At 37.3% G+C, this 23333-nt stretch overlaps 1 protein-coding gene across 2 annotated transcripts; it reads left to right on the forward strand.

The window, feature by feature from the left end:
• Nucleotides 1–1981: 1981 nt before the first annotated feature.
• LOC587211 (CST complex subunit STN1) lies at nt 1982–20827 on the forward strand. 2 transcript variants are annotated; one of them, XM_786954.5, is made up of 9 exons: nt 1982–2263; nt 10267–10362; nt 11564–11653; nt 13035–13190; nt 14036–14187; nt 14884–15024; nt 17233–17352; nt 18065–18137; nt 20631–20827. In XM_786954.5, exons 1-9 carry the CDS (start codon nt 2131–2133, stop codon nt 20789–20791), a joined length of 1122 nt encoding a protein of 373 aa, XP_792047.2. In that variant the 5' UTR covers nt 1982–2130; the 3' UTR covers nt 20792–20827. The 2 variants fall into 2 exon arrangements, with proteins under 2 accessions (XP_792047.2, XP_011680190.1); XM_011681888.2 differs by lacking the exons at nt 10267–10362; nt 11564–11653.
• Nucleotides 20828–23333: the final 2506 nt, after the last annotated feature.

Genomic DNA, 23333 nt, shown 5'->3' on the forward strand with positions numbered 1-23333 from the left:
AAAAATACCAAAGGGGGGGGGGGGGTTAACCCCCAGAACCACCCCCCCCCCCCCTGTGTACGCGCCTGGTAATAACAATAATTGATTTAAAACAATACAATATAGGCCTATATATAATAAGTCAAAAAGCTAATACTGAAATATTATTGACATTAATTCATTGCTCATTATTGTGTTTTTTTCTTCAAAGATATAAATGCATGCCTATGTATTGTCTTATTCTTTTGATGTACATAATTATTGTGTTCCAAAATGTTTCACGCCCAACTCTATTTTTTCCTTTTTTTGGATTCCCTTATAATTACGTTCCTCCCATTCACCTCTTTTCTCTCCCTCTCTATTTTTTTCTCCATCACCAATCTCTCCCCTCCCCCCTCCTCTCAGTCGCTTTCTTTTTTTTTCTTTCTCACTATTTTACCCCTCTCTCTCTCTCTTTCCCTCTTCCACATCTCTTATTCTCTTTGCTTATTCTACTTTCTTCTCTCCCCTTTTTTAATCTTAATAACTTTTCCTTCTCTCACAAGTTTCGAATTGCTTCTCATCTTTACATAAGGGTGCGCATCCACATACTTCTGCCACAATGTGACCTTTAAATAATCTCTGTAAACAGTGATTTAAAAAATATCTTAGGCCATTAAAAAAATATACATGTTTATCGTCCGCGTCCGTTTCCTTTATTTTTTTCTTTTTTTTTAAAGAAAAAAACCTTTAAAAACACACACACTGCTAAAATGATCTATTTCTGATTTAAAAAAAAAAAAAAAAAAAAAAAAAAAAAAAAAATGCCCAACTGTCTGGAAAAATGTACCGAGCGGCCATTTTGAGCGGCCATTTTGAAGAAGAAAAAAAAGGGGGGCTCCTCCTTTTTATTTTTCAAAAAGGCAGGACGTTAAACCTTATTTTTTGGCATCACAATTTTATAATATTCGTGTTTCAGAGGAAAATGATAGCAATACACCAAGATAACAATAATATCAATTATACTCTGATTGATACAAGTTAGATGAACACCCCAATTACACACAACAAGAATATATTGGATTAAAAAAGAGATAAAGGAATTATTAGCTAAAACATCGACATGCTTGTTGGTTACTAACCATATAGTTATCATTACAATGACCGCGAACTAATTGAAAGTACTATGAACACTTGGCCTAGCTACATCCCTTTTCGATTTGATACGGATCCAACTACTAGTCTCATATTCACAAGAGTATTTTTTTTACTAATATCTGTTGGTCATTGATATCATAGTGAAGTGTTTGTTTTTTTTGTTGGGGGGGGGGGGGACGGAGGGACAGAATATAAAGCTGATTCAACTTTCCCATGTTTCTTTTATCTCACTGGCAAAAAAAATGGTTGTATATTTTTATAACTTTCTCCAACTTGAAGGATGTGCAGAGCAGGACATTAGGGACTTTTAGATTCGCACGAAGACAATGGGGATTGCTACGATCGACGTCCTTTTAATGCACTGCCTTATATGGACGTCACACGTATCAGTCCACGCAAATCTAAAAGTCCCTATTGTAGTGTATCAAAATCATGTACACCTAATTGAATTATAGAAATAAATCAGAAGCAGGTCTACGAGTATGCTTGTGAAAGAAAAGGAAAAGGAAATATCTGGTATTCGTAAGTTGATACAATTTTTAATGTATTTTGGGGTACCTCAAAGCTCAAGGAGGGAGGAGAAAGAGAGAACTGTGCCGATCCATTTTATACCTTGAAAGATAGCAGTTCCATCCTTTTTTTTGTTAAAAGTGAATAACAAAATTTGTCAAGGACACTCTTTTTTCTGTAAGTCGTAACTCACTTTTCAACAACCGGATCAGTTGGCGAAGGTCTGCGGTACTCCACTGACTTTCTCTTGAATGTGTTGACTGTAGACTACGTTTTTTCGAGGTACGTCGAAACGGTCGAATAGAACTATCTTGCCTGGGAGTGATTGTGACGTAACACTATAATACTTTTATAGTAACAGGTGAATTGACACAGTTGAACTGATGTCCTTTAGTTGTACACGTCTGCTCATAGCTATACATTTGACCGTTATAGGTACGTTTTCAGAGGTTTTGTTTGGGCAAGGACGTAAGAAGGACTAGAACTACCATATTGTTCCCCGAAATGACCTCAACAGCAAGCAAATATGATGATTTACCCTGTGATAAATGGAACCTGGACCCAGTCTACAAGTCCTATGCTCGGCTGTATATCAGCGATATCGTAGCGATGCAACCCTACAGCACCGGGCCAGGCGGTAGGTAATCATTGGTGTACCCTCTCGGGTGTGGAGAGCTATGAGAGTGCAAACGCGAAACTTCCGGCCTTATTGGACAAAAGTGGTATCTTTTTGTTTTAATTGGTGAAGTTGATGCAAGAGAATGGAAAGTATAGTTAGGAGGTAATATAGTGTAGTGTAATTATGATACTTCATTTGTGAGAGAAAAGTGAAATTTGTGCAGACTCTAGTATTTTTTGTATTTTTTATATTTAATAATAAAGCCAGGAATATCGACAGCTAGCGAGTATAGAGTTACTTGCCAAGTATGGCTGCTAAAACTAGGAAGTATGGACGTGGGTGGTATATTAGGGTTCAGCAGACTGACAATGACAGTTCCTTTATTTTAAAAATCCTTTGTTCATTATGTGTATTTACAAGTCCCTCACCTTGTCGGGTGGGGAATTATTGTCAACTTGTGCTTATAAACTTCAATTTTAGAAATATATTGATATCTGACTTCTGTGTCACATAAAATGTGGTCGCTTTTGAATACATATTTTTCTTTAAGTTGTTATAAGAAGTTTTAAGAAATCCACTACCGGTATATGCCATGAATCTTTCAAGGTTAAGATTACATATACATTGTCAACTTGTTATGACAAGTTCAGAAATATATTGATGCTAGCTAGTGTCTATTAAATTCTCAATGTATGAATTAAATCAAGGTGTACAATTCTTAAATGAACTGAGCTGTCGAAAAGTGTAATTGTTGAGAAATATGGCTACCTTATGTTTAGTTGCTATGCTCTGCTATTACTATGGTGATCAATACACATTGTGATTAGATGTGATTATGTGACTATGCTTTGCTATTACTATGGTGATCGATGTATACACATTGTGAATCTAGACTTGATCAGACGTGATTATCCATGAGTTTGTTATTGGTGAATATCATAACAGGACATTTATGCATTTTAAGCATAAAACAGTTACTCTTGATGTCACTCAATATGGAGATGTATATCTTTTAAGTACTTCCAGCATTCCATGACGTGCTTGAACCATTTGTAGCCTGGATGCTAGAGCAAGGAGATAGAGGCAATGTCACTGTTTCACAAGCTGTTCCCATGCTTTGTGATAATAGTGACTGTAATTGTATTACTTGTGGATACACCAAGCACCCTTCTCTTATCTGATGGCGATGTGGAATCAAATCCTGGTCCCCGACCACTCAAATTCCCATGCGGGAATGTGGAAAATCCTGCACAGACTACAAAGGTGCAAAGTCTAGTATCTTGTGCGAATCATGTAACACTTGGTACCATGCTGAATGTGTCGGCATCAGCGCCTCCGACCTATCTCTTCTCTGAAGATCAGATCTGCCATGGGAGTGCTGCAAATATGGTTTACCAAATCCATCTTCCAGCCTTTTTGATTCAACTATAATGATAGGATCATCTGAAAACGACTCCACTTGTTCATCCACCTCTTCCTCTAGTTGCACATCAAGGTCAGAACTGCCGGGATCACCCCTTACATCTTCTTCTCCATCAAAGAGCCGGCCATCTAGCAAAAACAGTCTGAGAACCCTGACTGTTAACTTTCAAAGTCTGTTCTCCAAGCGAGAGGAATTCTAGAGTATGATTGAAGCAACAAAGCCAGACGTTATTATGGGTTGTGAAACGTGGCTAAAACCCGGAATGGGTTATGGAGAGATTTTTCCACCTGGCTACAAACTTTATAGGAAGGACAGGAGAGATGGTTATGGTGGAACGTTGGTCGCTGTCATCGACAACCTCAATAGCCATGAAGTCTCAGTCAACAGTGAAGCAGAAATTGTAGCAGCCAAGGTTGTAAGTGGTCATCATAACATCATATTTGGAGCAGTCTACCGCCCACCAAGTAGCAACCAAACCTACATGGACAAGCTCAACCAGGCGATCATCGACATCTGCATGTCACACCATCACAGCAGTATGGATCTGGGGGGACATGAATTTGCCAGACATAAACTGGGAAACAGATGAGATCACATCTCACCAGTGCAGACATTCAATCAGTGAGACATGTATACAAACACTTGCAAGCATGGGATTTTAACAAGTGATTGATTTTCCTACTAGGAAAGATAATATCCTAGACATCATCACCACCAATCGCCCAACACTGGTTAGTGCCATGCTATACCTGAACTTGGTGACCATGATGTGATCTTTATGGAGATGTCTGCCCAGGCAACTAGACAGAAACCAGTTCGCCGGAAAATCTTCTTGTGGAAGAAAGCCGACATCGACATTATCCGCTCAGATGCTCAAACATTGGCTGATCAGTTTATCGCTGACCACAGCACCTCCACTCCAGCCGAAATCTTGTGCAATGAACTCCAGCAAGCACTGGACAAGATTGTGAGAGATCATGTTCCAACGAAAATGAGCTCATCCCGGTTTAACCAATGCTGGTTCGACACAAATACGAAACACATGTGTCGCAAAGAGTCAAGAGCCTACAAAAAGGCAAAGAGTATCTCAAGCAAGCCTAGAAGTACGACCAAAGCGAAGACGAAGGCCTGGAAACGCTATCACACCATCAAGAAGGAAACACAGAAGATCTGTCGCCAAACCTTCAACAAGTACTTGGATGACATGATCAACAGTGATTCTGGAAGCAACAAACGCCTAGGTGCTTTGGTGAAGAGCATGCGTTGCGACCAAACAGGTGTGGCCCGCTAAAAGACGGAGACTTACTACACTGTGATCCCAAACAGAAGGCCAATCTACTCAACAAACAGTTCTGCTCTGTGTTTACCAATGATGACAATTCAGCTTTACCTGACTTGGGGCCCAGTCCATTCCCAAATACTGATGATATAGTAGTGACATGCAAAGGGGTCACCAAGCTGCTGAAAAGCTTAAAACCTCACAAAGCAACAGGGCCAGACGGAATCTCTGCCAGAATGTTGAAGGAAACCACCGAACAGATCTCCCCTGCGATCGCTCTGCTTTTCCAAGCCTCTCTTCATCAAGGATGCATTCCATCGATGTGGAAGAAGGCACTTGTAGTTCCCATCTACAGGAAGGGATGCAAGTCATCCCCGGGTAACTACAGGCCGATTTCGCTGACTGCGATCTTATGCAAGCTGTGTGAGCATGTTGTTCACTGTGCAGTTATCCACCACCTCATCCATCATGACATTCTATCTGACATTCAGCATGGCTTTCGGAAGCGGCGTTCTTGTGAGACACAACTGATCCTCACCATTCATGACCTTGCTAGAGGACTGGAAGACAAGGGTCAGTATGATGTAATCCTACTAGACTTTGCTAAGGCCTTTGACAAGGTCTCTCACAAACGACTCCTTCTCAAAGCCAAACATTGTGGTATACACGGCCTTACTCTTCAGTGGATCAAGAGCTTCCTGACCGGCCGTACCCAACAAGTCATACTGGAGGGCCAAATCAGCTCTGAAGCCAAGGTCACATCTGGTGTACCCTAGGGTAGCGTCCTAGGTCCATTGTTATTTTTGATCTACATCTATGACCTACAAGATTGCATTAGGCATTCAACTATGCGCCTTTATGCTGACGACTGTCTGCTCTACAAACCAATCAGATCGACCCAGGACTGTGACAAACTGCAAGAAGATCTAGACAGGCTCCAGGACTGGGAGAAGACATGGAAGATGGAATTTCATCCCTCTTAGTGCCAGGTCTTGCGAGTGACCAACAAGAAGAAGCCACTCTTAGGCCAATACACCATCCATGGTCATCAGCTGGAGCAGGTCAACTCAGCCAATTACCTCGGGGTCCACATTGATCAGAAGCTGAACTTCAATGCCCACGTAGATGCCACAGTCAAGAAGGCAAATGCTGACTGTGCCTTCCTGCGCAGTAACTTTCGACACTGCAACCAAAAGATCAAGGAGGCTACGTATGTCACATACACTGTCCAATAGTGGAGTATGCTGCAACAGCATGGGATCCATGCACACACCCAAAGAATCATCAACAAGGTCGAAATGGTTCAACACAGGAGTGCGCAGTACGTCTGTGGTGACTACGATCATACCAGCAGTGTTACATCTATGATGAACAAACTAAAATGGCCCTCGCTAGTTAGTAGACGTCTTCAAAGCCGCCTTGCTATGCTGTATCGCATCCGCTTTGGTCTTGTTGACGTTGAATGGCAACAATATCTGAAGGCAGCAACATCTGTAACAAGAGGTCACGGATCCCGCTTTAGAGCAACACTGTGTACTAGCCAAGCCTACATCAGCTCAGGACTTCTTCCCCAGAACTACCAAGGATTGGAACAACCTTCCAGTAGATCCAGCCTGCTCACTCTCCCTTGAGGCATTTAAGTCCTCACTTGGAAAGAAGCACCCCTAACTGCCCTCACGTGATTAAAAGTTTTTACTTGCACCCTGTACATATACCGGTATGCACTAGGATCCTGGCCAGCAGGCTCACACAGGCTCCTCACAGGCACACACAGTGCGCAATCTTCAAGGCCTTGAAGCAGCACTTTTCTTGGAAGAAGAAGAAGAAAAATATTTTTCATAGTTATCAACTCTTTGGCGACAATCATTCCACACGTTGTTGTTTGGCTCAATAACTTTCTTCAGAGCCCTACAAATATGCAAGATACGTGAGAGAAAGGGCAACATTTTCTGCACACACTGTATCTATTTTTGTTTCTTGACTATATTGTCTTTGATGCTCGAAATAAAAAATACAAAATAAGCTCTAAAATCTTTAAATTTGGCAACACATAGTGAGTTTCAAAATCATTGACTTTCGATCAAAACTGGCTAATTTTAAGTACAATTTTCCTTTTTTTTGGTTCTGATCCAAGCTTTTGTCAGCTTGTCAAGTTGAAAAATCATAAGATATTATTAAACAAATAATCAATGATATGTGTATGTACTTAAACTTTGTTTGATCAGGGATAACTCACATATCCCTGGTTTGATTTTCTTTGTTATTTCATTTGTAACCTATAATTTGTACTGGGCCTCTCAGAAAAACAGTTTTGATAATGAGAGAGCTACCTTGTCTATATAAAATTGAATAAATTTAAGGGCAAATGGATTATGCTGAAACTGATGAACATATTGCCCACTAGCGAAAATAGTCTTTGAACTTTTCATTATCTCATGCTAAGTAACAATTTGCCTACAACAATCATATATATGTAGGTAGAATGGAATCCCTGGTATATGATGATATATCATACTTATAGGTATATAGCGCAAATCACAAATATAGCCCTATGTGCTGTACAGTAGAGAAGGAAATAAAAAGGAGAATAGAGATGACTAGTGAGACACACTCAGCATACTTCCTTTAGTCATCAGTCAACATTACACATTATATCTAAGAAGAAACGTTTCTTAAGACTGTTTTAAAGTTGTCAACAGTATAACAACTTTATATATTCTGGCAATTTATTCCAAAGCTCAACTGTTGCAGCCTGAAAAGAGCATGACCCGTAGACCTTTGAGTTTATTTGAGGGATAGTATAAGGAGGTACCTGGGAAGACCTGAGATTTCTGTCCGGTAGTACTAGTATTTGGTGCTTAGTTCAGTCAAATGGGTAGGAGCAAATCCCTTTAGGCACTTTTAAACTGATTCTAGCATGCAAGAACAGGTAACCAAGAGTGCAAAAATAGACCCAGGGATTCTTTATTTTTCTCTATAAGTTGACCCCTCTTTGGTGACCTTTTAGATTTGGCAGAGGTCAACATCAGGTTGCAGTTTTCATAACAGTGTGCAGTACTGCCTTGCTCTTTTGTACATTGTGCTGTGAATACAATGTTACTCAGTGGTATAAAAGCATTCCTCAAATGAAGTATTCTATGCAAGATACATGTACCAGTTGGCACAGAAGTAATATGTTTGTTTGCTTTAAGTACCTGGAAATGTCACCTCATACTGTTTTCAGAATGATGTATCATCTTATATTCAGGGTTACCGTAAACAGAATGTGGCGCCCTGCATCATCTTTAACATGTTTCTTTCCTGTCGTTTTGAGCCCAAAAAGTGCTGGAAGCGTAGTCTGTTAGTTATGTATTTATGATATTTTATTTATTTATATAGTTATGACCTGGTATATATATTGGTGTGATTTTATACCCACAATTATTCTTTTTGACACTGGTGTATTAGTATGTATTTATAAGGGTATCTGGTATTTGCTGGGTTAATGATGATTGCAGGACCCTCTGCTCAGGAAGAGCAATATTATTACTCGTGATTGTATTATCAACGGAAATAGTGCTGTGATTGACAAGATGGGCTCATAAGCTGATGCTTCAAGCCTCACAACAACCAAGTATAAAACCAAGTATAAAAACTTCCCTGGGAAACTGAGAGACAGGGTATTAAAATTATTATTATTATTGTTATGAATGCCTAGATAGCATACCCAGATTGTATTACTACTTCATTGGCATATGTCCAGACCTTTGTTGATTAAAGCAACAAACAAAAACTACAAAGACATAATTGCTCATATGTCAAGCTTTGATATTATGCTAACATGATATCTTTGTGTTCTTTCAGTCTTCCTTTTAAGTACTCCTCAATTCCACAACATCTTGAAATTATTTGGACAAAGTTCATTTGTATAGTCAGGGACAGACCTAGGGTTTTGTGACAGTGTGGCTGTCTCGTTTTAAGTGAAATTTTCATTAAAAACCTGGCTAACCAGCTGAAAAAAAGTTTTTCTCAATTGTATTCATGGTAGAAAAATTGAATGGCGAGGCCTGTTGGAAGTAGGTTTACCTGCTGTCATGTACATGGGTACACTTTCTAATACTTTTACTTTTCTTTCATGTACAGGGGTCTAGCATGGGTCAAACCATTTAGGGGCATTGGCATCATGGAGAGGGTGGGGGGGGGGGGGGCTGTCTCACTCACAAAAATGATGGAATTTACAAGGTCTCTGATTAAAGGACTGGTGAGGGAGGGAGTTCCACCATCGTCTTTTCGTTTCATTTCATGAATCATTATCCTTTGTTTTAATAAAAAAAGAAAGAAAGAAATCCTTCCTTCTTTTACTTAACATGTCTCTGTCGTTTGATTGGGAGGTACACACCCCTTTGCCACCTGTACATATGTAGCTATGCCACTTTGTACTTCGGTATGTCCCATTGTTTTTTTGTTTTTTTTTGTTTAGGGGGGGGGAGGGGGCATGCAGGCTGTGCCCCTCCTTTACCTGTACCTGTTATAGCAGGGAGGTGTTTATCTCTAGTTATAGTCAGTGGTCTACATGTACGTGAGTCCACAATCAAAACAAACTTTCACCAAAGTGGCAGGTAGACTGTTCACAAAAGGTAGTAAATGACAAAAATTGAACTTCCTGAGCCATCATTATAATTGTTATTATTATTTACTGGCGTCACCTGTGCTTGGGAAGCGAAAACGCAAACTTTAGATCTCTTCTTGTTTATACATACATGTACTAACAAGCATGTATGCTTTCGTAGCAGTCGGGTCAAAAAACCCACCACATTAACATCTTCTCCTTCGATATACTGTAACTGGTAGGGACTTTCAGGTGGACTGTGTTGTGTGGACACAATGCAGGCTTTATAGTCATCTTCCTTGGTTGGATTTGAACCCACAATCTTTGGTTCAACAGGCAGACGCTTTAGCGACTGAGCCACCTCGCCACCTCAATATTATGCAAGCATTCTGATCAGAAGTGATTGTATAATGAGGCCTGCTATTACTTCATACTTCAAAGTGGATTGTCGGTAATTAAATTAAATGACAGTCATTACAGGAATCAGATGTACGTTAACTGTAGTGGTTGGCTTGCAATTAATCCAAAGCCCCATTGAATTGACATTGTTGTAGAACTTGGATGCATGCCAGCTATAGCAACTGTAATTGGAAACTAAATCATGTGTTTTAAAACCAGAAAGGCATGCACTGAATGCTCTCATTCAACACAACACCTTCTTTCTCTCACCCGACAACATGATGTATTATTTCCTTGTTCTTCTTTTCTTTATTTTTCTTTTTAACAAGCAGATGCATTTGCTTACAAGAATCATCCAATCTACCGAGTTGACTTGATGGGGATTGTGGTCAGTGTTGCCGAGAGAGAAAAGTTCTTCAATTATGCTGGTACATTACATTAACTTTGAAAGTGTAATAAGTTTTTTATAAGGATTATGTAATTTGAAATATGATGTTTACTATGTGATTGCTTTACTGGAGGAGTTTGAAAGAGAGCGAGAGAGAGAGAGAGAGAGAGAGAGAGGGGGGGGGGGGGGGAGGGAGAGAAGGGAGAGAGAGATGGTGAGAGGGGAGGGGGATAAAGAGAGATGGATAAGAATTAAGGGAAAGACGAGGGGAGCTGACATCAAATTTTTGAAATAATTATACCCAAATTATATGCTGAAATGGAAGGGAAAATGTTTGAATTAATATATTTTATGATGTACCACATATTCTTAAGTTTCCTAGGGCTTTTTTTTTTCATCCATGTTTTGAGTATTATAAGAATAAGAACAAAATAAGAAGACATTTTGAAGATAAAGTGGAAAAAATGATCTGTTTTGGAGCCCGAAAACTTAAGTTAGTGTAGACATCTTAAAAGTGCTTTCGCTGATATATGCAAATTTGATAGCTAATGAGTCTCTGTTAGCGAAAAACAAAAGCAACTAATAAGAAAGTTCATGATGATGTCCTTTTTCATTTAGCTTGCATTTCTAGTTTTAGTTTGGATTATATAGCTAGAGATGTAGATATATCCAAGCATGATTTGTAACTTTTAAAGGTAATACAAAGTTTTGGTATGGGGTTATGAATTTGGTTCAAATGAACATATTGGAAGCATATGCGATCCTACAATATTCAGTGATCGTTGTCGCGGTTGAAATCGAGTCTAAAGTTATGAAATTGTAAATAACTCTTTATGTTGTATAGCTCCCTCCCAAGGTCAAGATATTAATTAAGCTATAAAACTTATTTTTCTTGACTAAAATCGAACGATTAGCTATTCCCGTTTGGAAATTATATATCACAACTACATATTCTGAGATTTTCATGGTCGCAGCTACCATTGTATGGCCGTAGGCGCTATTTTAAATTTATCAGAATTTACCAGGAGCACTGGTAAATTTTTATATTCAATTTTTCTTGAAAGCAGAAGTGTTTTAGGGGCTAAATTTTCTAGTGCTTTTAATACATCGACAGGGGCATCCAAATATATAAAAATTGTAAAGAATCACTATCCACCCAATTTTCAAAATTTCCCATAACTTTGTATTACCTTTAACTTAATAAAGGACCTACATTAAATTCTTGTGTTTATTTTATCCAGTTGACGATGGAACGGGGGTGATACAGTGTTGCTGTTGGAAACCAAAGAGAGCCGATGAATTGGGCAGAGATCCACAAACATCATCTGTTGGTAAAAAATACAGGGAATAGCATCTTGAAATAATCATATTTTAAGGTACCTGAACCCTTTTCCATGCCACTATCATGTGTAACAAGCCCTTTTTGGATTGAAGTATCCGTCAACGGTAAAATTCTGAATTAATAATAAATTCTTTCAAGTTTGAATATGGCTTAAGGCATTTCCGTCATAAATATTCTACAATAGAGGTACCTGACCTGATTCAGGACGAAATAAATAGACATTCTTATGCCAAAGACATTAATCATTCAAATTGTAATGCAGGATTTGCTGCCCAGGACAGGTTAAATATTAGAGAGCCTCATTCATCTGTAAATATTCAATGTTCATCTGAAAAATGGATTTGCCAAGTCAAGTCATTTAGGCTTTTCTTCTCTGGGGAACTCTTTTAACCACATTTATATTTGCTTCAGGATCTGCTTCTTTCATATCCTCCTCTACCTGGATTAACATGGTTTACGTAACCACATCCTACTCTGTATTGAATTGAATTGAATTGAGTTGGTGAGGTTTACTGATGAAAAATTCATAGTCACAGCTCATACCTGATATATCGTCATTACAAATCAGAATGCAACATACTAATGAAATACATGCAAATAGTATGATGTGAAATAGGCAAATATCGAATTAAGACATTCAGCAGTGAAATTGATATGATAAAAGGACGAAGAAAGAAGAAAGAAGGAGAAGGAGGAGGAGGAGGAGAAGAAGAAGAAGAAGAAGAAGAAGAAAGAAGAAGAAGAAGAAGAAGAATAAGAAGAGAGAGAGAGAGAGGGAGAGGGAGGGAGAGAGAGAGAGGGAGAGAGGGGGAGGGGGAGGAGGAGGAAGGAGGAGGAAGGGGAAAAAGAAGAAAGATAGAAAGTATGAAGGAAGAAGAAGGAAACATGGTTGATGATAAAATAAGAGTTTACAATCGATAAGTTGATAAGACCAGTAATAAAACTCGGTACAAACTTTAACTACATTACATTGATGGCTCACTTGTATTAGTTACAAAGGTTTCGTATGCACAGCTCCCAAACTATGGAATAGCGTAGATATTAGGAAATAACCATCTTTAAATACTTGTATATAACAATTAACAGCACATATTTTCAATAAACTGTCTGTATACGTAGTAGTCTCAAGTACACATCAAGAGCTCTTGCAGCATAGTGTATTTGCATAGGTTCTACGCTATATTTATCAGTTTATATGTTTAAAATATATATATATATTATGATGTTATGTGAAGTATATAGGTATTTGAATGATTCTGAGGTAAAATTCTGCAAAATATCTTCACCTTGTCAAAAGTGATTGATGGGTTCCTTATTTTGTTAGTACAGGTTTACCAAAGTAATTCCCACGTTAATTGTTTTTTTCACAGGAGATGCAGAAGGTGAACTTGCTGCATCCCTTTTTAAGAGAATGGAAGATTCCACTGAAGAATCGCTGACATCATATGAGCTGGGTGATCTCATTCACGTAAGAGGGAGGCTGAAATTTTTCAGAGGGAACATCGAGGTGTCTGCATCATACTTCAGTAAATATGCCATTACTATTTCTGAGTAACATTATTTAACTTGAAGTCTCTTTCATGTAAACAAGAAAGGCTTGTATGAAATGACTCTTTCTTGCATTTCTTCTTTTTTCAATTAATGAAACTGTTCGTAAGGTAAGAGAAATTATTCAAGAGAAAGTGATATTATCAAAGTCAATCCACAGTTTTGGAAAAAGTTGAAAGGATTACAATAATTATTTTTTACATTTGTGGGTACCCTTTAAATAGTAGAAGATAATATAGTTCTCTTCTTTTCTTCTTCTGAGTATTGATTGTGATTTAAACAAAGGAGAAATGTTCAGTGTTCATTACAAATTTATAGGGACACTGATCGTTTTTTTCATTATTAAGAATACAGCAGAAGCAGTAGTAATTGTAGCAGCAGTACACTTAATTGGATAACATGCTTAACAAAGGCTAATCTGGTCACATCTGGTGCTTGCTTTGTTGAACAACGGAATGTCCAAACAAAATACTCATCATTTTGTGTCCAGCAGAAACATTGCTGGCCAATCCCGTCTTGAGATGCACGGCTCCATTTCTAATGACGCTACTTCAAAAACTTGAATAGTTAAAATTGTCCGCATCCTTGTTTCAGTAGCTGTAAGTTCTCATCGAGCGGTCCTATGGAAATGGTGAAATCTCACACGAAAGACTAGAGATGGACTACATTGTGGATTGTGCTAACTCTCAATCTCTGAACTTCTTTATTCACATAAAACACAGTTGCCAAGGGCGATTGCGCATGCGTACAACGCTGCTACAATAATCATGAATATCATGCTATATTCATAATTCATACAATCCTTCTCTTCATGCAACTGTAGGAAGAATCCAGGACCCCACCTACCAGACTGAGATGAAGAGGATGGAGGAAATACCGGTTCTCTACCGGTCTGTGTATGACCTTCCCTTTGTCTTAGAAGGTGGTCCCAGGCAGGGAACTTCGGGGGACACTCAGAGTGGAATCAAGAGAGAGGTGAGAAGTGTCAATAATCCAGTGATGTTGACAAGAATGGTTATCAGGTTCTTTCAGAGACCTGCAAGAAAATTGAGCAAGATGCTCCTTGACGAAAAATACCGTATTTCTTTGTTTTCTGAGTATACTATATACTCTGTAAACATGTTTGGAGGAGAATATTTAGGTAATCGGAAAGGGGGGGGGAATCAATTGATGTTTGGTTTTATGTTTTTTGCGTTTTTTCCAAGCAATTCGGACAGGTATTTTATGATAAGCCCCCACCAATTTAGTGTACAGTAGTTTGTTTCAATCTGTTACGGCTGATGCTCATATATGTCTCATATACTCATATACAAGTTGTTGCTCATATATACAAGTTATCAGAACAAAGATTTCCTTATGATGTTGGTATGGAGGACGGTAGGGAAATAAACAGATGAACATAGCGATGAAAATTTATTTATGTAATAAAATGAAGGTTTATTTATACAGATATGAAATAAATGTAGATAGATAGATACAGATTGATTAAAATAGATGCTTGTAGATGATTTAGGGTAATGAGTTACAGGCGATGTAGGTTGGGACAATATTAAGAGAAATATATATATATTTCATTTATATGTCATTTAGATTTATTCTTTCTTCCTTTTTTGTTTTGGCTTGGCTCTTTTTTTGTCACATGAATTTAATATTATGGTCATTTTTCAAAAGGCTCAGCTGGTTGGTGAAGTGCGTGTCAAGTTGCTGAAACTCCTTCAGGACAAGACCATTCAGAACTTTTATCTTCATGAGCTTGAAACAGTGGCCGAACTCTTGGAGATTGCGACGTCACCTTGCCATGAATATCAACAGGTGAGGTCATCATCATTGCAACCAAGTGATTATCGATTGCTCAATCCTGTCTGCTGATGACATCATGGTCATCATCACCATCATCAGCATTGTTGTCATCATCAACATTATCATCACCATCATCATCATCTTCATCATCATCATCATCATCATCATCATCATCTTCATCATCACCACTATCATCATCATCATCATCATCATCAATTATGAAAAAACACAATCATCTTATTTTAAATACCATATTCTAAATTTATAAGTATGCGGTTTCACCTTGTGGCTAGTCCTCGGAAGGACTGTTGGGTTTGAAAGGGGATAGAAAGAAAAAGAGAGAGAGAGAGAGGTTGTCTTTCGGTTCTGTCCTCTGGAGGACTGCTTGGTATTCTATGGATAGAAGTAAAGACATTTAGAGAGGTATTCTTTTAGGAGAGGAGTCCTGAAAAGGACTTATGAACTAGGTTATGAATGCAAAGACAGATCAAGGCTCGATGTTCTGAACAGTTTGACTGTTTGTCATCAGGAGTGTGATGGGTGTATCCAATCTATCGAGATACACTGTAGGTACTTGTCTTGCGGACGAGTTAGCTTAGTTTTGGAGTTGAAGATCGAAGCTCGAAATGACTATTCAATAAGATCGGTTCCTGAAATCACCACTTTGTGTGTTGTGTAATTTGTTGTTGTGAACTAAGGACCTGGGGACAACGGGTAGAGGACACCACCCATAACGGGAGTCTCTTCAGTAACCAAGTAGGACGAAACCGAAGAATCTTTCCCTCTCACTTTCTTCCTATCGCCTTTTCAAACCCAACAGTCCTTTTCAGAACTACCCCATGGTGAAACTGCAAACTAATGAATTGATACACACCACCATGCATAACCTAACCTTCAAAGATTATCCAAATCATCACTGTCATCATCATCACATTCCATTCATGGTCATCAACATCTTTACCAGGGCCCTGTTGCATAAAACTTACCATTGATGGTAACTTTGCCATCAATGGTAACTACCATGGTAACAGGGCTCAACAGCCAATCAAAATCAAGGTTTCCATGGTAGTTACCATTGATGGCAAAGTTACCATCGATGGTAAATTTTATGCAACAGGGCCCAGGTAAAGTTGTTGGTGATGATGAATGGAATGTGATGATGATGATGGTGATGATTTTGTGCATGGGCCCAGAACTCTTGAGAGTTCAGACTAGAACAATTATCCTCATCATTATTCTCTTTGATGGATACTTTATGGATAAGTTTCTTTAGACGTACTGCATGACAAAAAAATTTCTTCTCCATTTCTGGGCCCTGTAACACAAAGAAAGGTTAGCATTTGATAGCTATTTTGCAAGTGGTCGCTATCTCCAATCAATCTATCGTAAGATCAATCTATGGTACGATCAATTACTAAGCTTTGTGTTATGGGGCCCAGAACTTGAGATTACCCATGGCTATGAATTTCCAAACATGCACAATCATATATTCTTCTACTAAAGACAGCTTTATGTAATATCTAGTATAAAGCCTTGAACTTTTGCTATGCATGAATTATCTCGTTAGTAGATTTCAATCTGTAATTTTCAAATCACCCATTCCTTAATAATCATTGGTATGATTTTACAAAGCTCACTGTGAATATGGAAACATGAAAGTGTTCAGTATCAATATCCATTTGTAAGTAATTAAGTCCAATAAGGTAATCATGAGCTCGTAGAGTGACATAGAATTTATATTTCGTTGATTTAAGGGTGCGTTTATGCTTGATTTTGAAGGTAGAATGAGCGATCTGAAACGCTCATCGTAATCGCAGTTCCACGGTGTACTGTTTATGCTCACTTCTCTGGCTCCTCCAGGCAAATCTGGCTGGGTGGCCTCGTAGCTGGATTCGCAAACCTGCACTGCACATGCTACGTAGACCCACTAGAGGTCAGTGCGTTGACCCCATTTAAACGAGTTTACAAATGATTGTGTGTTTATGCTTCCCAGAATCGCTGATTTTGCAGCATCGCCGATCGTAAACCCACCTTTTTGTGAGTTTACGATCAGCGATCGTGATCGCCGTTTTTTGGTGATTCTACAAAAATGAGAAAGGACGCAACCGTGTTTTGAACTAAACGCGTAACAGATGCCTGATTCTGGCCAGAAAAAGTTGAGCATAAACATACCCTAAGACTAGTCTGATTCAGTTATAAAATGAATTATTGAATTTGTAGGAAGCAGATAGACCCCATCAACAAGGAAGACAAATCAAGAGTGTCTTCAAGATTGTCACTGAAAAGTTAGAGCAGGATGGGAAGGTTTTCATGAGTAGCACGGAACATGGACTTTTCCAGGTATGATATCATTTCCCTTCTGAAAATTTCGAAGATGACTTTAATTAGTTCTTGCATCTGAAACATTTTATTTGTAGAAAGTGCCGAAAAAATGTGTTTCTTTTAATATGTATATATATATATATATATATATAGGCTAAAGCAAGTTCTAAATTCAATTGTCAGAGGGGTCACAAAACCCTTGATGTTATTAACTTTCAAGTTTAAAAATTTGGGACTGAATAAAGTAAGAGAGTGAAATGTTGACACTTTCTTATCGTGATTACACACCAATTTTACCTTTGTCTACGAAATATACCTTTACAATTACAATATTTAATATACAATATTGCTACCAAAAATGAGGGTGCCCAATTCAATGTGAAAAAACTGCAAATATTTAGAAGTTTTAAAGTTCTCAGAGGAATTACCTCCAGCCATCCTCCCTGTCAAATATGTCTCTGTCAATTATATGCAGGAATACTGTTTTGTTGATTATTATTGATAAAATATTGAATAACGCTTTATTCGATGAGATATAATAGGACAGTTCTTTCTGAGGAGATACCTTGCAACTATTTATTTAATTTTTTAAAAAAATCATCTAGATTATATTCAAAATTGTTGTAGTCAAGTTATGAGTTGCATGTCTTAAAAGTTATTAAATTATTCCTTTGTAAGTATTGAAATGCCATGTACTGTATTTAACTATGATTTTTTTTCCCCTTCTTAGGCTGTGCCAGGAAACCTCAGGCTGAATGAAAGTATATTAGAGATCTTGAGAGAAGATTGTCAACACCCAAAATGTGAGTCTAAATCTTAAAGGCATCTTTAACAATGATAAATCTGAGATGCATGGCCCTTCATGTTATCAGTGTCTGTGATATGTTGTAATATCGAAGCCCTTTAAAAATTCTGCTTCAAAATGTTCATGAAGTGCCTCAAAAAAGTAAAAATCTTTGAGTGACCAGTTTTACCATACTCGTTTTCCCCAATAGACTGTAGTGTTATGAAAACGAAAATTGATTTTGATTTCTAATCATAAATATCTTGATAATCAAAGAGGCGATCGGCTTGTAAAAGTCATGGGATTCCTGACTGACCTAAAGGTTTATGATTATGCAGTATTTTTTTGCAGAATCTAAGACAAAGTTACCCAATCCCTTTAATGAGTCACCTCAAACCTGGACTAAGTTGCTGCGTGGTTTCTGTTTTCACCTATTAGCATTTCCATTATCTAAATTTTGAAGCTTTACCATACTCCACAATCTAACTTGCTTATTTTGCTGATTTATGTAATCACTAATATGATGAAAAAAGTTGTTTAGGAAATGATGGCCTTACAGAGTAAGATCAGAAGAGCTTTGATTCAGCCCAATCATACCCTGGTCATCTTTCACATGCACAAAATATATTTGTCAGCTTTTTGCTCTATATGTGTTTCATAAACTATTTTCTTCTATTTTATTATGAAGAAAAAAATAGAAAATAGACCAAAAATATATTATAAGCCTTAGGACTTGGAACAAAAACAAATGAAGAAAAATATATATTCAGTGTTAAAATATATTAAAAACATCTTTTTTGTGCTGTTTTCCCCCACTATTCTTTGACTAGTTATAGACTTTTTTGTTTTGACTAGGGTAAAGTTAAACATTGTCAGTCAACTGAGCAAGCCATTAGTCGCCATGTATGCTTTATTGCAGTCCAGAGCTGTAGACATTAGAGACAGACTGTCTAGAATATGAAATCAATAACTCACATATTAAATTTAGAAAGCAAACATGAGATTGATGGTAAAGTTAAACAAACAATATCTTTCAAGAGTCTAACTTATCTGGTTCTGTCAACAAATTTCTTTAGAAATATATGAATAGTACAAAGTCTAGGTGCAAAGTTTGTTGGCGAGGTAAAAAAGGAACTGGTTGACAACCTGATGAAATTCCTCTCATTTTATCATATGGGGCCAGTCACCACGAAATGAGTCCAGTGTAGCATTAGGCTCAATCGTAGTAATAGCGATGTATAGTGTGTATGTACTGAAAATTGACCCACCTACCACATTTAAGATTTTTCCAAAAATCGACTTATTATTTCTTTGTTTGTTGAAAGTTTCATTGAAATCGAATGATGGGAAGTGTGTTGTTGCTATGTTGTTGTTGACCAGACTATAATATGTTACACATCATTAACTTTACACCTAATTATCTCAAAACTGGGTAATCCCATTGTTATAAAGTCCAATTAGGTTTTTGTTCATATTTCTGGATATAATTTATCAATTTTAATGTGTGACCCCTTAATTTAAAGCTTACTTAATGTAGATTCATATAATACTTAAAAACAGGAATAAAATTTTTGACCAACTGGACTCATTTCGTGGTGACAGGCCCCATATTATCATTCAATGGGAGGGCTGGGTGTATATATGTATTTAAAACAAATCTATTTTTATGAGCTGGAATAATTTGTTGAAGTTGAAACAAGAAAATGTTACTAATCAAACTTCTTCCCCCCCCCCTTCATTTTCCCACTGCAGTAGGTATCAATGCTCTTTTCAATTCCATAGTGTAAATCTACATTTTTTAATAGTCTCACTTGGGGGAAATGTTTCTTTTAAATGTTGTGGGTGTGCTGAGTATTTCTGGCCAGTTGAGCATTCAAAGAAAAGAAAACACAGATTTGAATTGATTTTGGCATGTGCTATAATCGTTGTGACCTTTGATGGGTTCTACCACTCAAAATATTGGACAATGAACTGGTTTGCAGCTAGGTCTTTTTTTAATCTAATTTGTTATCTTGGTTCATTTTACACATAATTAAAACACATTATTGTAACAAAAAGAAAAAAATGTCCATTGAAATGTCAATCTCAATAGAGAAACAATAGATTTCTTTTCTTCAAGTGAATAAACTTTATATCCAATATATCTCTTGAAGCAGTCAAATACTCCTGGGGGGTTTCACAAAACTTGTCGTCAGTGACAAATGACAGTTTTTGTTATAAGCTACTGAAATCCTTGCTTCTGATTGGTTATCAATGGATTTGTCACTGATTTTTGTCATTTGTCATTGAAGAAAGGCTTTGTGAAATGGGTCCCTGGTGATTTGTAAAATAAAATTGTTCTGTAGAAGAATTACTGTCCTCTTATTGGAGTGGGGGAGGCGTTTTCTTGTGTTTCAAAAAATTGGTAAAATGGTAATGATGGAGGGGGGGGGGGAGTAAATGTGAAAAATAATGTCTGACAGGCAAAAAGAACAGTTCTGAAAACATTTGTCATATGATCATTGAATGACAGACGAAGGTGGGTGCCATTACATGCATGTGACGGACAGACTACGGAATCACCCTGGCTACGAGCACATTGGACCCGACGCAGTGAAGGAGGCCCTCACTTGGTTGGAGTCGAACAGTGAAGTCATCAGCACCACTTCAAAGCACTACATGGCCATCATCTGAGGGTATATAAACCTCTTTCATTGTCTTACAGGTTCACGAAAGAAATTAAAGGGAGTGGGTTGTCATTTTCCATGTGCAGGAGGGCCTAATTTGCCACCACCAGACTTGATGGATACTACAAACGTGTGTACTAATCGACACACGTACAGCGAACCCGTAGGCCTATCAAGAAATACCACTCGTCTCTTAGAGGGTCTTGGGGTGAGGGAAAAGTGAAAACTTACTTTTTCATTTGTGGAACTGGGAAGGACTACATGAGGCTTGTTGGTCATAAAACAGAAGGCTAATCCTTGTGTTTGACAACACCTATTATTGAGTAAAACCACCCGCCTGGGCGTCAAATTTTCCATGAGAGCCCACTCTTATGTGTCTTTAAGCTAGTAGGGAGGAAATAGAGAGATACAGTAAAGGCATGGCAGATGAGAGAAGAAGAGAGAGATAGAGAGGTAGAAGGAAGAAATAGAATGATATAAAACATGGAATATTCATTTTACTTGGGTGTTCGATCCAGGATTCCCTTGCAGGGGAAACCAGAAGGAGAGAGACAGAGACAGAGACAGACCTACAATCTGAGAGAGAGAGAGAGTGAGAAATGAAGGGGAGATGTGATAAACAAGAGAGAGAGAGATAGAAAGAAGAAAAGGGGAGACGTGATATACAAGCGAGAGAGAGAGAGAGAGAGATGGACAGACAGACAGACAGACAGAAAGACAACCAGATGTACAGAGAGAGACAGTCTGACAGACCTATAGAGGGAGGGAGAGAGAGAGAAGAGAAGGAGAGAGGTGATAAACAAGAGAGAGAGAGAGAGAGAGAGAAAGAGAGGAGGGAGAATGAAACAAGGAAGGCCATTAACTTTGAAATGTTTAGCATTTAACAACACAAAAAAAACTTTCAAGATATTAGTGGGCTCTTAACAATTTCATCCCATCTCATGTTCGTATGTTGATGTGAAACGTGCTAGTTATAAATGTTAGAAATGGTTGATTTAACAAATGTTTGAGGAATCCTGATGACAAATGATGCTTTTGAGTACTGTTGGTGGTTTCAGTTGCCTAATAAAATGTTATTTCATTAAAAATCATTGATAAAAAAGATTTATTTTGAAATTCAAAGTGGTTTAATCTATTGTGAAATTAAAAACAAAGTTTGCATCAAACTGACCATTGAGAAAAAGTATCAATGATTGAAAACAGCTTTAACAGAATTTGTATTTTTAAAACATTTTTATAAACGTTTTGACACTGTAAGGAATATGATGATATTGTAATTTTGCCAAATATGTCATTGATTCCAATATTACAACAAAGCAGTCATTTGAAATGGGTTCTTAATGTTTTGTTCAAGTAGTGATATTGTAAATATCTTGTAGCCCCACATGATTTTTATTTTTTAAGCATTTTTATGACATATTCTAATAAATGTTTTTTCAAGCAAAGGATGAAATAGAACAGTTAAAGATTGGAATATCGTGAAAAGTTGATTATATTTCTACTTAGCTCTGTTGATGTGACTTTTGGTAAGGTAGCTAATATAATTTTGTTTATTTTCTTTTCATAGCGAATCATAGATTTACAAATTCTCTGACAGGTTCATGTTGGTTTAGTTCCAGTTTTACTAACAATGTTAAATTATCTGATGGTTCAATGTATGTCATAATGTGTACCCTGAAAATCGCCCCCTCACGTTTGATAAACTCCAGCTCCAGGGATCAAACTATATCAAGCAATTGGTAAATAGTGAGGACATGACGTCACAAACTGATAAACAAATTGGCAAAATGTGTAGTGATTTCCATTGTTCCATAGTTTTACATACTTTATCAAAAATTCATAACTTTCTTATTAGTTATCTGATTTTGCGTAAACTTTTTTTAATTGGTTTGTCTGATTTTTCTGCTCTTATTGAGAGTAAGTTATTTTGGAGTGGACTTGTACTTTAACTCTATGCTAAAATATATGAGTTAACGCCCCTATGACTTCAAACAGACAATAATTGCCTTTGACTTGGGTAGAGGAATAATTTAAAAGAAATCTCGGGAGATTTTAAATTTGTGGACTGATTTTGCCAAATTTCATTTGAAAATTGTTTTATTGTCCACACAAATAGATTTTTTTTTTCACATGGTTACAAGGTATATACATAAAGCTTATGTCAACTGAACAAACTTCTAATTACACATTGTATACACTGTTGCTCAGGAAATCTGAATGAATTTGCCTAATTTGCAATCTTCTCAGATCTGTATTGATCAATGTAAAGAGTCATAGATATGCGAAGATATCTATGAGGAATAAATCATGTTGTCCCAATAATGTTGTGAAAAGAGGTAAGACAAATTTATTGCAACCGTATGGGTAACATTGTATTCAAAACTTTCAATCATGATTAATTTGTTATATTTCACCCTAAACTGACTACATTTATAATAATAATATTTAATTTTTATATAGCGCTTAATACAAAATGTCTTTTGGCGCTTTACAAATATGGGGGATGCCAGCGAGTCAGTTGAGACATTAGAAATAACGTACAAGAGACA

This window comes from Strongylocentrotus purpuratus, unplaced genomic scaffold (genome assembly GCF_000002235.5).
Source record: "Strongylocentrotus purpuratus isolate Spur 01 unplaced genomic scaffold, Spur_5.0 spur5_scaffold_2, whole genome shotgun sequence".
NCBI lineage: Eukaryota > Metazoa > Echinodermata > Echinoidea > Camarodonta > Strongylocentrotidae > Strongylocentrotus > Strongylocentrotus purpuratus.

What these genes read in the sequence shown, in the direction of transcription:
- LOC587211 (XM_786954.5), top strand. Translation starts at nt 2,131, where the DNA reads ATGACCTCAACAGCAAGCAAATATGATGATTTACCCTGTGATAAATGG. An exon ending in AGAGTGGAATCAAGAGAGAG is followed by an intron (nt 14,188 to 14,883) that starts GTGAGAAGTGTC and finishes ATTTTTCAAAAG; the next exon opens with GCTCAGCTGGTTGGTGAAGT. An exon ending in AGATTGTCAACACCCAAAAT is followed by an intron (nt 18,138 to 20,630) that starts GTGAGTCTAAAT and finishes ATTGAATGACAG; the next exon opens with ACGAAGGTGGGTGCCATTAC.